The sequence below is a fragment of the Solea senegalensis genome, linkage group LG12 (assembly GCF_019176455.1).
Source record: "Solea senegalensis isolate Sse05_10M linkage group LG12, IFAPA_SoseM_1, whole genome shotgun sequence".
Lineage (NCBI taxonomy): Eukaryota > Metazoa > Chordata > Actinopteri > Pleuronectiformes > Soleidae > Solea > Solea senegalensis.
This window is the reverse complement of record NC_058032.1, coordinates 8,362,093-8,377,749: the sequence shown is the minus strand read 5'-3', so window position 1 is coordinate 8,377,749 and position 15,657 is coordinate 8,362,093. Positions and strand designations below refer to the sequence as shown.

Here is a 15,657-nt window from a genome sequence, read left to right as displayed (position 1 = left end):
GTGTTTCTGTCAATTAAAACAAGTTTTATTAGTAAAAGATCTGAAAATAAAATTTCAAAAAACAGTTCAAATTCAATCCAACTCTGTAATTGAATGTGAATTAAGTTTTAGGTTTACTCGTCATTACAGCCCTTTAAATAAAAGATATAAATGTGTGGTAACGTGGTTCATGTTTACATGTTATTTTTTATCTCCTTTCTTGGCCCGAACCTTGACCTCAGTCCTATCCTGGTAGGAAGCTTTCGGGATGAGAATGAGTTACATTTTACAAATTACACATGAGACCATTCTCAAATCAATGACGCAACTTTCAAATAGTTATACATTGCGTCTGTTCACAAACACCAAACAGACATGGAATAATAACGTCACCCAAAAAAGAGTTACGTACTACAGCTTTAAATGTATTTCACTCAATGAAACATATGGAATGGAACACGCCCCAGATTAATGATTAAAACCTAATTAAAAGCCAAGAAAACCTCTGCAAATGGCCTCTTTAATTAAGCTTGAGTACACACTAAAGAAGGCGCTCGTCATTTTCTACACTAAGTTAAGGATTTATTAAAAAAATGTTTTTAAAAACCTTGACTTAAGACTCTGACTCATGCCTACACCTGTGAAATAAGGTGAAACTGCAACTCAGATGGCAGAAGGCTGAATAACCAGAAATAAATTCTGGTTATTCAAGTTGTTTTCCTTAAACCAAAATAACCAGAAATAAATTCTGGTTATTCTTGTTAAATTACTGCCCTAAATCAAGATTTTATCTGCACAAACAGACAACGCGTAATATTAGCTTGACTGATAAAATCAGTGAAATATGTGAAATATTCCCTGAAATACTGAAATATTCACTACATATGCATCCAAAAAGCATTCCACCTTAGTGCTTAAACACTTTACCACCTGCAAAAGCACTTGAAATACTTACATTTTAATCCAGTGGATCAAGTCTTACTGGATCTGTATACCTGCTTTTACCATCTTATATAAGCACAACGAATTTCACCTAAAGTCATCTGTTTAAACCTGGTTAAGCCTGACCGACTACTGTCATATTCATCCGCTATAAAAAGTATAGTAATACAAATTATTATTATTTTTTATTTTATTTTATTTATTTTATTATTTTTAATACAAATAACTGTTGCTCAAAGTTAAGACCCTAATACAGTGCAAAAATAATGTTTAGAAATGTCTTTCTTGGGCTCATTTTCAAATACTGGACTGGACGAAAACAATCATTTATACCATCATGAATCCACCCGTGGTACAGGGTTTTGTCGTTCTTTTTAAAAAGGGGAGAAGCTACTACTTTTCACTTTTCTCCTTTGGTGTACTCAAATTTACTTAGGCATAGTAACACAATATTTCTATCACTGGTTATACGTTCTCTGAGGTCCCTAGATGTGCGTAGACACCAAGAACATGTATATGGACTCAATATGATGGAGCAATTCTTCATTTACTTGGAGGATTTCTTGAAAAGGATTTACTTCAAGGATTTCTTGAAAATTTGATTATGAAAGTGAGCCGAGAATAGAGGCCTGTGGCACACCCCTTGTGACTGGCAGTGGTCATCAAGACCACTCAAAACCCATTCACACACACATTGTTATAGCACAACCACTGGATAGGCAGTGCTTTTTCTAACTCCCCATTTAAGTTCCCACTATAAGAGGATTTCTTGAAAAAATAAATAAATAAATAAATGTTTTCATCATTGGGTAGGGGCCACCCGGTGGTGTAGTGGTTAGCTCTCTCGCCTTGCAGCGAGAAGACCCGGGTTCGAGCCCCGGTTGGAACAAGGGCCTTTCTGCATGGAGTTTGCATGTTCTCTCCGGGTTCTCCGGCTTCCTCCCACAGTCCAAAAACATGCAATGTGGGGAATAGGTAAATTGGACATTCTAAATTGACCGTAGGAGTGAGTGTGAGCGTGAATGGTTGTTTGTCTCTAGTTGTGTGTGGCCCTGCGATGGACTGGCGAACTGTCCAGGGTGTACCCCGCCTATCGCCCGATGTAGCTGAGATTGGCACAGCACCCCCCGCGACCCTCTGGTGGAGGATAAAGCGGTTAGATCAGGGGTCGGGAACCTTTTTGACTCAGAGAGCCATGAAAGCAAAATATTTGCAAATTTATTTCAGTGAGAGCCATATAATATATTTTAAGACTGAATTTAACTAAATGTGAGTATAATAAGCCTCTGAATTTATTCTTTTAAATAATGTTGTTATAATACTCACCATTAATGCGACTTCTGGTTCTTGTGGACCCTTTTATTGGCAGAACAGCAAGACTTTCTTCATGCAGTGTGTCACCAGCAGCATATCTTGCAATCACACTAAACTGCAACAAATGACTTACGTCTGTTGACTCATCCAAAGCCAGGGAATAGAACGGTGCTGCATTTATGTCATTCACTTGCGTTTCCTCCACTTCCAAAATCGATGGATGGATTAAAACAAGTGATAATATTTTATGTTTTATCTGAAAAGCCGAAATCTGCGAGCCAGATACAATCATCAAAAGAGCCACACCTGGCTCGCGAGCCATAGGTTCCCTACCCCTGGGTTAGATGATGACTGACTGATGATCATTGGGTAGATTCTTATCAAAGGTTAATGGGAACATACTTCGGTAATCATCCAAACCCACACTAATGAAAAACATAACCTCCCCGGGGCAAATACAAATTTAAATACACAGTATTCGTTTTTGCCAGAAAATATTTAAATTAGTGCTGATAATAAGGTCAAAGACGACAAAAAAAACAAAAAAAACTTGTACATCGCACTTATGACTAGCACTTCATAGTTTGTTCTACTTGAAGCTCTTACTTACTTCTAGCTCTTATTTGTACCCAAATGTTTAAATGCACTTTTGTAAGTCGCTTTGGATAAAAGCATCTGCTAAATGACATGTAATGTAATGTAACCGAGAGCACGGGTTATGGTTGCACATATTCAGATTCTTCTCTTCCCTCATAACTTTCCAATCACTCCAGATGAATGAAAATGACCATTTATGGGCAACGACTTGCAAAGCTGCGCCTAATTATGAGTTATTTGTGATTTATAAAGGCGAAACTAACGTGGGAAACCAACGTCGGAAATGTGTGGACATGGTTTTAGAATATTTATGTGGTGTGGGTGGGTGGGTGGGTGTGTGTTATTTCATTTCAGTCTGGTCGATACTGCTTACAAAGTAGCGGCCGTTACTCTTTTTGTTCCCAGGATTATGTGTTGCTTTCTGTTCCTGTTTCTGAGTATTTGAGGCTGATTCCATCTTATGTACTTGTATTTTCAGTCATCCATCTTTTTCATTCAGTGTAACGTTGTTATTTGTGTTTTGATGTGATGCTGCCGATATCTTGAAAAAGAGGTTTTTAATCTCAGTGAGATTCACCGCGTTAAACACAGGTTGATAGATTAATAAATTATGAATTATGCTGATGAAGCTGGCAAGTTATTGGCACAACAGTTACGTCAAGACATCAGCATCTCATCACATCCCACAAATCCAAACAAATTCCGCCAAATAATGCTGAACCCTTGGCAACTGAAGGCATTTTACAAGTCTCTTTACTCGTGATCCAGACTCTACCCCTGATTTTAACAGTTTGTCTTTGATAATCTGGATATTTCCTCGATTGATTCGGCAGCAAAAGATTTGGAGAAGCCAATCACTATTGCAGAACCTAACACAGTGGTGTTGTTTTTGCAAAGTGGGGGAATGTCCTGGAACAGATACCAGACTATTCCTCTGAATTAAAAATAAATGTTGGCAGAAGCTGGCCCCCTTGTTACTTGAGATGCTTAATGAATCATTTGAATCTGGTCATCTCCCTCGAACCCATAACCAAGCCCCCCATTTCACTCCTTAGACAAGAAAATGTCTGTCGAATGTTGACTTTAAGTTGTCAAAATTGGACAAAACTGGGTTTGTTCAAAATTGGACCCTCAAATATTCCAGTTATCTCCTTGATCAGATTGTGTCTACACTGGAGAGACACATTGTAATGGTATTTGTGCATCGAAATATCATATACCAGTTATAAATAGCGTATTACAAAAAATATTTGATACTTAGACCAAGTTTACATATGTTTGATACTAATCTCTGGACAATTTTACACAACAATGCAAGGCTACATGGAAAACACCATATACATTTTTGAAAAGAAGACTTACCAGCCCTTCACACAAAACATAAAAAGGCAGGGGTGAGCAAATGTTGTTACACACAGTTAGATTACTCACATTGTGCAAAAATCTTCCCAGTTGGTGAGTTTTACAAAAATGTAGCAAGTTCCTTCTTGTTTCTGTGCTTTTCCTTCCTTTTGAGGACACGACAGATATGTTTGATATACTGCAGGCAATGTGTTCACTTTAAATGTAATGTAATGTAAATATGTATCCAGACAAATAAAAGAAGCAGTTTGTCAAATGAGTTGAATAATGCAAACATCATTACACAAATGTCGTGCTGAGAAACACAAATACATTTACTGTTGCGTCTGTTATTTCTTGACAAACACCTGTTCTTAAATTAACAAACCCAAATAACATCTATAGTTTGACTGAAAAAAAACGTTCGCATTGTCACTGTTTTCATGAAGCCAAAACAATCTGGATTACACAATGTTTATGTTTCTGCAGTTAAAAAATAAAACAAAAAAAAAATTATCTCCTGGCTATTTAAGCTACAGATTTGACTTTAGAGTTTGTTTCTTCACCTAGAAGTGAAAACAGCTGTGGCAGAACCATTCCAGTGTGTAACACAGAGACAGCATGCACATGTTGTATGTGCAGCTTTTTGTTATTCTAATGAAGTTCTAGTTTTAGATTTAGTTGCAGTTCTATTTCATGGATTAAATTGCTTTATTCGTCCCTGCGTGCCTCTGTCAGGATGCCCAAATGCTCAGACACAGTAAAGAGCAGTGTAGGGCTTTTCTTTCTTTGAAGGAAGTGACTTTGAAGTCGACTTTTTGTCAGTTTTATAAATTTTTTTCAATCCCAACTTCCTCTTTTGTTGTGGGAATGAGACATGTATCTCAGATCCACTGTCGCATGACGATCCAGTAACATTTATGTCTGAAAATTGGTCAAATAAACTAGTGATGGCACGATACCACTTTTTGTGTCCAATACCAAATCACAAACTACCAATCTCAATATTAGTCCGATACAGTCCTTTTAGACCATTTATGAACATATGAAGCTGTTAATGCATTTGTGCATTTCAAAGAAATAATTCTCCAACTGTGTAAAAAAAAATTTTTTCTTTAAAAAAATAAATAAACAGCGTAAACATGACTCAACTAAAATGATTTTGCTGATTTTTATGAACATATTTACAGTCTAAGCTTAGTGAAACATGCGACATATATGATTTTTGGATTGTATCGGATTTTACATTCCTATCCGATCTGGTGATTTTGACCAGTATTGGACCGATACCGATACTGACCGATCCCGATTCCCATCCCTGTAAAAATCTGTATATGTTTTGTGATGAAGTGGCCATTTACAGTGGCATAAGGTTTCCCGTTATGTGCATAATCTCTTTTTGTATGTTTCCACCCTTCCACCATGTTTCCACCCCAAATATCTGGAAACAAAAGTGAGATATTCCCCATCAACTCTGCAGCCAAGTACTAGCCCCGCCTACATAATCCACCTTTTAAATTTGCCCAACATTGCTTCATATAGCTTCATGTCAAGCACATGTTTTAAGACCTTCACACAGCTTGTTGATCTGAATTAGGGAAGACTGAATGCTGGTCTCTGCTGAATGTATGTTTATACAACTGCACATGTCAAAGTAATGTTCTTTCTTACCTGTTATTTTTTCCTCCCTCAGTTCTTCTTCCATTAAGCAAATAGTGAATTCTTATTTTCTCGAACGAGAAGGTTCCTACGTTACGTACACAATAATTGCAAAGATCAAAGCCACTTGGATTACCAGATTTAGATTTTTTAAGCAGTAACTTCAATACAAGGCCTTTGATCCTCCCCCTGCTTGACTGGTTGTTAGCTGTAGGCAGGTTCCTATGGGCTTGACTCATAGGTACTGTTTCAATTCCTCAATCACCAAAGCAAGGAAGAGTCATAAGAAGGGTTTGCACATTTATTTCCACATCCAGGTTACATCCACATATATCCATGCCTCTCTCGGATCAACAGCACATAGAAATATTCCCTTGATTTTCTATGTTATTTTAAGGTAGATTTAATGGTAAGATAATGGTCAAAAAAACTTTTTTTGTGCATGTAAAGGTCCGGACTCAGCAGGAAGTACATTCAACTTTTTCCAAACACATCATTTTTGATGAAATGTAAAAACAAACAAAAAAACAGTTGTGTTTGAACCAATGTATGCTGAGAGCCATTAAGCCCACAAATCTTGGGAGTGACTCCCAAACTTTGTGCACAATTAAAAATGAAATAAAATACTACTACCACAAGCGGCTCTGAACGGGTTCGAGCTTGAGGGCTGTTTCGGGCATTCCACTTCCTGTAGGGAGGTCATCTTTTGCAGACATGTTCAAGACAGGTCTCTGGTCTCGCATAACAAGTCACAGATGGATGTAGCAATCCCTGTTAGAGCAGCATGAACAACTGTAAATGTAATTCTGTCTGCTTTCACCAGGGGGCGCTATCTTTGAAATTTTTTTTTAGACATCTTCAGGGCGGGACAATCATCAATCCTAGCAGGTTTGGTTCAGAACGGACCAGCATTCACAAAGTCGCAAAAATAGTTTTTTGCAAAAATCCGATTTGCACCATTGCCATGGTGACACCATGTAACGATACATCATCAAATTCAGCACGCATCATCATGTGTTTTGGGCGTTTTCAGCGTTTTGAGTTGGATACAATAATCTCTGCAAAAGTTATTCCCGAAATTGAAGAAACTGATTTCTGGAGGCGCTGTTTTCAAACTTGACCGTTTTTGCATAGTTGTCTTCAGAAACTAACCATCATCAACCACAGCAAGTTTGGTTTGGATTGGACCTTCCATCGCTAAAATAATAAGATAAAATAATAAGCTAAAATATAAAGGATTCATTTATCATAGATAGAAAAGATCATTAGATTTTTTTAAACCAATTTTTAACCTTTTGTCTAAAAAAGGTAAATATTTAAGAATCAGAATCCAAAGTGGAATAAAAAAGTGGATAAAGTGGAACCCTAACCCAAAAAATAACAGAGATGCTAAGATATCAACTTAGGTAATACATACTAAGAAAATATATAAAAACTATAGAGGAACTTGACTTGTTGCGTGGTTTTCCTGCAGTGTGACCTGAGCAGGGTATTGCAACAGGGGAATATTACGAAAACCAGGTGAGATATGACTGACTGACTGACTGACTGGAAAAAAACATGAAATAAAAGATCAGTGAGTTTTGGGGTATTTTCAGACCCTCAAAAATGCGATTCTTATTCAACAGACCTATAGTTTGTTTGTTTGTGACACGATGACGGCACCGTGTGGCCGTTTATTGAACGTGCACTCACTTGGTAAAAATGGTTGAAGGTAAATTGATTTTTTTTTACCTTTATTGTGTGAAACATAATATAAGATGACCAATGTTAGATGGTCCTGATGAACATATTTCCTATTTCACATGTTTCAGATTCTTTGATTAGACACATGCTCTATTGATATAGATTATTGTAAAATCTGTTGTTTTTGCTTGACTAACTACTGATCTACTTAATAAATAATTATATTTATTTTATCACTTATTTTAACCCATTGCTCTCACCTGTTCAGTTCACTGTACAGGTTTTTTAATGCTTTATTGTCAACTTTAGTTTTTCATGTGTTTTTTTTTTGTCTGCTGGAGATAATAACAACGTGAAGGTGAAGCCGAAGTTGAAAAAAATCATTGCAACAAAATTGAGTTAAGGCTGATATCGTTCAGCTTGCAACATCAACATAAAGTAAAATATTGCTGAGAGACGACAACATTTTTTGCACCTGATGCTGATTTAGACAAACGCCTCAGGTTTGCTCCACTTTCAGTGCAGCAGCTGTTCATCGTTAAACTTTGATGACTCTTTATAAACCACCTCCGTGACGTCAGGCTTCAGCGTTTACCTTTAATATGACGACTGCACGCTTTTTCTTGGGGTACCTTGGTTGCTCTTTTTCCTGCTTTTGTTGTTGGGAAATGTGTGTTGTTAATTATCTCTTGTTTTGTTTTTAAATTACTGCAGGGCTTCCCTATTTGCTTTGCTGATTATGGACATATGCTGTGTCCCTGTTAAAAAAGGTAAAATAAAAACAGAAACAGCCAGGCTGCTAAAACCTCACATGGTTCAGTTTAATTCACCTTTTAACAAACGTCTGTTTTCAGGTTTTAAAAAAGCAGCAGCAGCAGCAGCAGCAGCACCAGTGTCCAGTCAGTTTTTACCTGCAGATGAGGAGGAAATGTCAACTGTTGAGTCCAGTAGTGTTCAGTATCTGAGTCCACCTCGTCCACCTCCTCCACCTCCTGGATCAGCATTCAAGGCAGGAGAACTGTCTCACTATGAAAACAGCTATGAGCACGCTGACTACGAAAGGGAGACGGAGGATCAAGGCTACCTCCCTCCACCTCCTCCTCCATCCCCTATGAAGAAGTCCTCTGCTCCACAACTCACCAGTCAACCTCGACCTCTGCCTGGACACTGGATCTTTTATCCCTATGACCACATGTTCCTGACTAGACAATATCTGCCAGGCACACTCACTCACTCCAGCGTCAGCTTTGAGCAAGGCAGAGATCACTGGCAAGACTCCCACTATGTGAGACCTTATCATGCTGACAACCCTGATCCTGTCGAGCAGACTGAGCCTGAAGCACCAGAGAGCTTGGAGGATCCACCTGTGAAGACTGTGTCTGGCTATGGTCAACCTGCTGTTTCCCAAGGATCTGCCGATGACCAAGCAGGACATTACTTCTCTGGCGGGGTAAGTTGATATAAATTTGGCAAAAATTTATGAATTTGTACTAATGATGATTTATTTTTAAGGTTTACTAAATGGATCCCTCCCATGAAGATTATTTTCTGACACAAATAAATATTTATGTTGGGTAATGTGACTTTAATGTGGTGGTGAACCAAGGTTATTATATTTAACAAACTAAAATTTAAACATTTTTGTTAACTGGAATAAAATCTAGCGTTAAAAAGAACAAATAACAAACTGAATTGTTTTTATAAAACTAATCTAAATTCATTTCATACATAGTCCTTTTAAGTAATTTTGAAAGGTATTTGAGACAATACTTGTCACCCTTTGAGTCTTGCACCTGGCAAATACTCCATTACTAAACAGTTTCAAACTAGGAAACTAATGAAAAATCCATTATAACCTTGCAGTGAACTACATGGGACCAACCTGACTGTTTCTAAACGTGTTTTAAAAGACAGAGCTATAGAAAATGCTGTGCTGCCATCTTATTTCCAAATTAAATGTACTGGTTGGGACCAATGTCTGACAACTGCTCTTCTGATGAGCGCTAAAGTGGCAAAGCTATAGATGTTCTGCTACTGCATTTTTGTTCTCAGTCACAGGTTTCTTCTCCCTCCACACTGATGATGGCAGTGTTGTTGCCAATAAAATCACTCATATAAAAACCCTGAATGTAACACTGATCTGAGGTTAAGGACTCAAAACACCAATTAAGAGATACTATTTTATGTCATGTCATATGAACCCAGTTGTTTCTAAACCTATTTGAAGGAACCTTGAGACAAATTAAGGGAATATTGATCATGTTAATGTATTGCTCCCGTTTTTCAAAAACTATCAATTTCAAGGTGATCTGCACCTCATGTTGATCTGTTAAACAGTTGTGCATCTCACTCCAGCGCTAACGGTTCAAATCTTAGAAAGGTCAAAGGAATATGTGATAAATGCTTGAATGATGACTCATTTAACAGCGTCTGCAATTATCTCCACTGAAATGAGGGGTTATGTCTGAAAGTTACTAAAGGCTTTCTTACATTATGTTTCTATTTACTTTAAATATTTATGATTTTCTTTAAATATTTCCATTATACCTTTTAATGAAATTAAAAATGTATAATGAAAAAATTGTACACCTTGTGTTTAAACCCTGTCAGGAATGTCCTAAATGATAAGTATTGCTTTTAATTTGTCTTTGCTGTTTGAACGTTGATTTTTTTTCTGGTCCTGGTTTGCCAGAAAATCTCCTAAAAGGTGGCAGATACAAGTTCAAACACACGACAGTGATTGTATTGTCAGCCACATTCTCAGTAGAAGCCTACATGTTTGAAAATGTGCAGCAGATGCACAATTGTTTATGAGTGACTGGCCGTAAGCAGGAGGGAGAGATACACAAGAACGTGTTGACATTTTTACAGCCATGTGGGAGAAATGTAATGACAGACAGAATGGAAATAAAGATGGATATTTATTTTTAAACCCATCTGTTCTGTGTTGAATGAGTGGATGATGAGGCTTGACTTTTTATACCTCCTTTATACCATTATAAAGTGACAGGATACAAAAGAAGAAAACCATCTGTTGACATGCCAAAATAGTTATAGTAGTTAAATAAAGGTTTTCATTGAACACAAATGAGAAACAACCTTTTCATCAACTCTTCCTGTCTATGATTCTCCGTGAGACGGTATGGACATGTGACAGAATTTGTTTTTCGTCATTGAGGTTCATGTGCCTCCTTTTCAAGACTTGTTGATAACGGATGAAAGGATAAGCATAAATTGAAAGCTTAGTTTGATTCTTCAAATTTAGGACACGTTCATACAGAATGCTTACAATCACTGATTATGTTAAATTTGCATTTAATATGCCTTCATAACATTTTGGGATGCATACAATGTACAAAAACATCCATTCACACATCCATCTTTTACCACGTTATCCTCCACTTGAGGCATTTTATGTAAATACCATATGACTTATGCTTTTTTGTGTATGTTTACTCACTTTATTTGTGAACCTGCAAAGAACAGTGTGTACATTTTAGCAACAGTTATTGGGAAAGTTTGATGTTGCAGCTGAATAGCCCTCGGTCTTCAGTAAAAACCAATCAAAGGCAGTTTAGTTTGTCTAATGAGAGCCATTGTAAAAACATTGTGGTCTGAAGTAACGGCCTCTGCAGAGTTAGTCTCATTCTTGGGTAATTAAAAAAAAATACATCATACATTACATTTAATTAATTTTTTCATAAAATGTCTGCCAAATTAAAGTAAATGTAACCTAAATTTGACTTCTAATGGACTGTGTACAGCCACGGTTTCCACAGCAGACGCAGCTGCCCGGCCTACTGGACTGTGCCCATGTCACTATGGCTCTATTTCGGGAGTGTGTGTTGTTCAAAAGGTCAAATGAAGAAGCTGAGGAACTCTCACAGAGCAGAGGGTGGGGGGGTGTCGCATGAAGACAGGCGACGGCAGATATCCACAAACCAACACAGACATCACAAACACAAGCCAGTGCAGACAGAGAAGGGCAGAAAGAGTGACGGCAACGGAAAAGCAGGGATCGTTCCGAGGGACGTGGAGTAAAACAAAAGTTGATCCGTTGAATAAAGAAACTTATCTGAGCATCATGGATGGAGAGTCGTCAAGCCAGGAGACATCTGAGTCTACAGCAACGACAAATCAGACTGATACCTCCAACAACAACAACCAGGTGATTTTTTTGGTTTTTATCAAAGTGCAGAGTAAAAAAACGTCTTATTTGTAAAACTTGCAATGACTGGTGGAGTTATATTCTGTATAAGGAATAGGCTGTGTGAGTATTTGTGGCCATGACAGGTGTTGAGAGGAAGACAGCAGGACAAGACAAGTGTTTCTGGTCACATTCCGTGTGACACACAAAGTTTGTGCAGCACTGGACCTTTACTTCCTTTCATTCAGACAGTCTAAATATAGCATATTCCTAATTTTCAAATCTTAGCTCTAAACATAGCCAGTTCCTCAGAAATGAGGCTCTTCCTTGTTAGGACCAGGTTCTGGTGTCCATGAGGACTACTGATCCTGACAAGGTCAGAAAGAGGTAACACACACGCACACAATGAATTTTCCTAGTACCACTGATGAGTCACGACTTGATTAAAGCCTGACCTCGACTGAGTGTCCCAACTGCATGTGAAACACAGCAGGGTTAATATTGACATTTACATAGTGTATTTTGCAAAAATGAAATACTACTAAACTTTTAAATATGAAAATATAGCAATAGTTTGGAAGAAATCTCTGAAATAAGTGATGGCTTTTCAAAGAAAAGCTCTCTGTTGGATCCACATCACTGAGATACTCAACAAATCCCAGACTTGACTTCAGGTCTCACATTACATTGTTCGTAATGACCCTAAAGCAAAGTACGCTTACAGGAATAGTGTCCTCCATGTTCCTAATCATTTAAACAATAACGCCGTCAATTCGTTATCTTCACTATTTGCCAGTGCCACTATGATGCCAAAACATTTCATAAAGATTCTTGGCTGAGGACATTCATGGACAGTGAAACTTATTCCCTGCAACACACACCAACTAATAAAACAGCAGTATGGGCTTATATTGAGAGATTTTAATAGAAAATAGATAATAATTAGGTTAATAATTAGGAATTAGATTGACAGCAAATCTATAACAAAAATAAATACTATGTTTCTTATCCCCCCCAGGCAAATGAACCAGGACCCGAGATGAATGAAGACACACAGATAGAGCACTCAGACAAAGAGACAGCTGAAGGTCAAAGGGAAATGAAGGAGACAGTCACACACCAGGGTGGAGGAGAGGACGCCAGTGCTGGAGATATGGACGAGCCGCAGAGGACATCAAAGCCTCTCCAAGACGAGACTGAAGAAGTGGGACAAGATAAAGACAAAACATCCACTGATGAAAACAACCTTGCACTGATAGATGACAAAAAAGACAGCGAGGGAGAGGTGGAACAAGACAAGAAAGAAGAGCAAGTGCAAGAGGTCAAGAGTGGGAAAGAAGGGGAGGACGTCAGTGACAAAAATAAGCACGAAGATGAGAGTGAAACTCAGCAAGAGCAGAAAGATGTGAGTGGAAAAGAAGCAAAGGAGGCGGAGAAGAAAGAACAAGTCAGAGAAGCAGATGTAGAGATAAAAGACAAGGCAAAGATTAAAGATGGAGAAAAACAAGGGAAACCCAAAAGAAAGAGTGCTCTTCCCTCCTCTTCTGTTTCCCGACCAAGGCAATCTGCACGCTCTGTGAGAGCAGCCACTAAAAACAGCATCATTGCCAAGTTTGAACAAGGTGCACCAGAGTAAGTCACGACCCAGAGTTTCACACTGTTTAGACCGTGACAGTAATGTTCATGCATTGTGGGTTTGATGGGAAACATCAAACAAACATCAACATTTTGTGACATTTTTGTAGGACACCGATAGCCCGCAACTTCAAAGTTCAGAGATCACCTGCGGCTGTGGCCACAGGGGCTACAATCAAACAGAAGATGCTTCAGTGGTGTCGCAGTAAAACCAGAAACTATGAGGTCAGTTAAACATCAGTTTTACTCCATGAAATGTCTAAATGAAAATATCCTCCTCTCATGCCTACATTCATTTCCCACTCCTTCATCTTTCAGGGTGTCAACATAGAAAACTTCTCCTCTTCTTGGAGCAACGGCCTGGCTTTCTGCGCACTGATCCACCGTTTCTTTCCGGATGCTTTTGACTTCAGCTCCCTCAGTCAAAAGGAGAGGGAGAAAAACTTCACTCTGGCCTTCCAAACTGCAGAGTATGAAGTATTTATTTCCTCTCACACTTAAGTTCACTTCTGAGGATATGCACGTGGTGTTAAAACTGCAGGCATTGCACAACACATAATACAATAAAATGTATCTTAAACGGCAGAGAAAAACTTTGATGATAACATCGGGTTTTAAAAAAAAAAACGCTATATACACTGACAACAACCACAACTATGGGACATTTTAAGATAAAACTTAAAAAATATCCAGCTTGAAAAATGTACATTCAACCCAGAAATTCACCACATTTCTACAGTATAAAAGGAGAATGCATTACAGATTTATTTTATTTTGAATTGTATTCTATTGTAGACCCTCTTGCCTACAATGTCATTTAATCTAAAAACCTACATTTCTTATCATGTAATTACAGATCAGTGACACACATTCATTCACATCTAAAAAGTGACTCTTAATACAGTTGCAATGATGCAATGAATTTTGGAATGTTCCAATTTTATTTCAGTAAAGAAGTAAATGTAATAGTTACTGTCCCCCACTTTTTCTTATTCTCTGTCTGTCACTGTTCTTCCTGCAGATCCCTGGCTGACTGCTGCCCTCTGCTGGAAGTGTCTGATATGATCATGATGGGCAACCATCCGGATCCCATGTGTGTGTTCACATACGTCCAGTCCCTCTGCCACAGCCTGTCCAAAATAGAGAAAGAGAGGAAGGATAAAGAAAAGGAGGATAAAGACAAGTGTGGCAATGAGGCAGAAGACAAAGACAAAGGAGAAGATGCAGCGGGAGAGGTAGAGATGAAGAAGGATGAAGAAGAGTCGACTGAGGCAGGGACGGAGCAAAACCAAGAGGAAAAAGAGGGAGAAAGTGCTGATCCAGAGAGAACTGCTAAGGAGCAGGAGGATGCACTGAAGAGCTGCAAGATGGAGGAAGGTGGAGGAGCGTTAGTGGAGGCCGAGTCCTAGACAGATACATTATTAAGTGACTGAAAGACTGAGAAGACCAAACAGACTGTTGATGGCTGTGGTTGAGTGAAAGAGTCAATGTTACATTTAGCTGTGTACGTTTGAAAGTGTTTGCTTCTTTTCCTTTTACTGACATGTTTGTTTTTGAGCACATAAACTAGAAATGTTAATAATTGTATTTGTTGTGTTTGTATAAAATCTTGAGTTAAAATAACAGGTTTAGATATGACAATTATTTGGAGCATTAATAAATAAAATCTTTAAGGCAACAATGTGATGGATGGATGGAGTACCCCTGATAGTAAGGGACTATATTATATATACTTTATAGTGACGTTTAATGCAATGTGTATTAATCTAATCATGAAATTGTCTTATGAGGAATAAGTCTGTTACCTGAAATAGCCAAAAGGGAATTTGGTAAGTTTATTTACAACACTGTATTTTCACCTTGGTCATTATGGTGGTACTTAGACAGCTCAGGTGTTCCTCAGTCTAAAAAGCTAAGAGAACCACTGCTGTAATTCATATCCAGACTAAGGACTGGGTCTTCTTTACCATATCTGTGGAGCGCTGCTTCACACTTCTGCATGCACGTACATGCCTGCAGTTATGTTCATATTATAACAAGAGTCTTTGTCAGTCTATCTGTCACCACATGTGTGCCTGATCTCAAATTCCATTTAGGAATTTGTGTCATCTTTTGTAGGTCTGTGTATGTGTAGGTTGCTGATAGAACCTCAGGTAAGTTTCCATGGTTACCATGTTCAGTGAGTGCATAGACTCCACGTGGATCATCGCAGAAATGGGTGAATGATGAAATTTACATTTCCTAAACCTTAGAGACCTGTGCAGAGAGTATGACTCGACCCTAAATGTTTACTCAGCCCACGGACAAGAGGAAAGGAAGTGACCTGTAACTGGACGGTCACTAGTTCAAATCAAAGG

General features: G+C 38.2%; 2 protein-coding genes across 2 annotated transcripts; both read left to right on the top strand.

Annotated features, from left to right (window-relative positions):
* The first annotated feature begins 8,114 nt into the window (after window positions 1–8,114).
* LOC122778460 lies at window positions 8,115–9,107 on the top strand. The gene is made up of 4 exons (XM_044040390.1): window positions 8,115–8,146; window positions 8,233–8,288; window positions 8,373–8,968; window positions 9,031–9,107. Exons 1-4 carry the CDS (start codon window positions 8,121–8,123, stop codon window positions 9,037–9,039), a joined length of 687 nt encoding a protein of 228 aa, XP_043896325.1. The 5' UTR covers window positions 8,115–8,120; the 3' UTR covers window positions 9,040–9,107.
* Window positions 9,108–11,426: 2,319 nt separating this feature from the next.
* Window positions 11,427–14,986, top strand: smtnl1 (smoothelin-like 1). The gene is made up of 5 exons (XM_044040387.1): window positions 11,427–11,686; window positions 12,684–13,297; window positions 13,411–13,525; window positions 13,619–13,770; window positions 14,322–14,986. Exons 1-5 carry the CDS (start codon window positions 11,429–11,431, stop codon window positions 14,707–14,709), a joined length of 1,527 nt encoding a protein of 508 aa, XP_043896322.1. The 5' UTR covers window positions 11,427–11,428; the 3' UTR covers window positions 14,710–14,986.
* The last annotated feature ends 671 nt before the right edge of the window (window positions 14,987–15,657 follow it).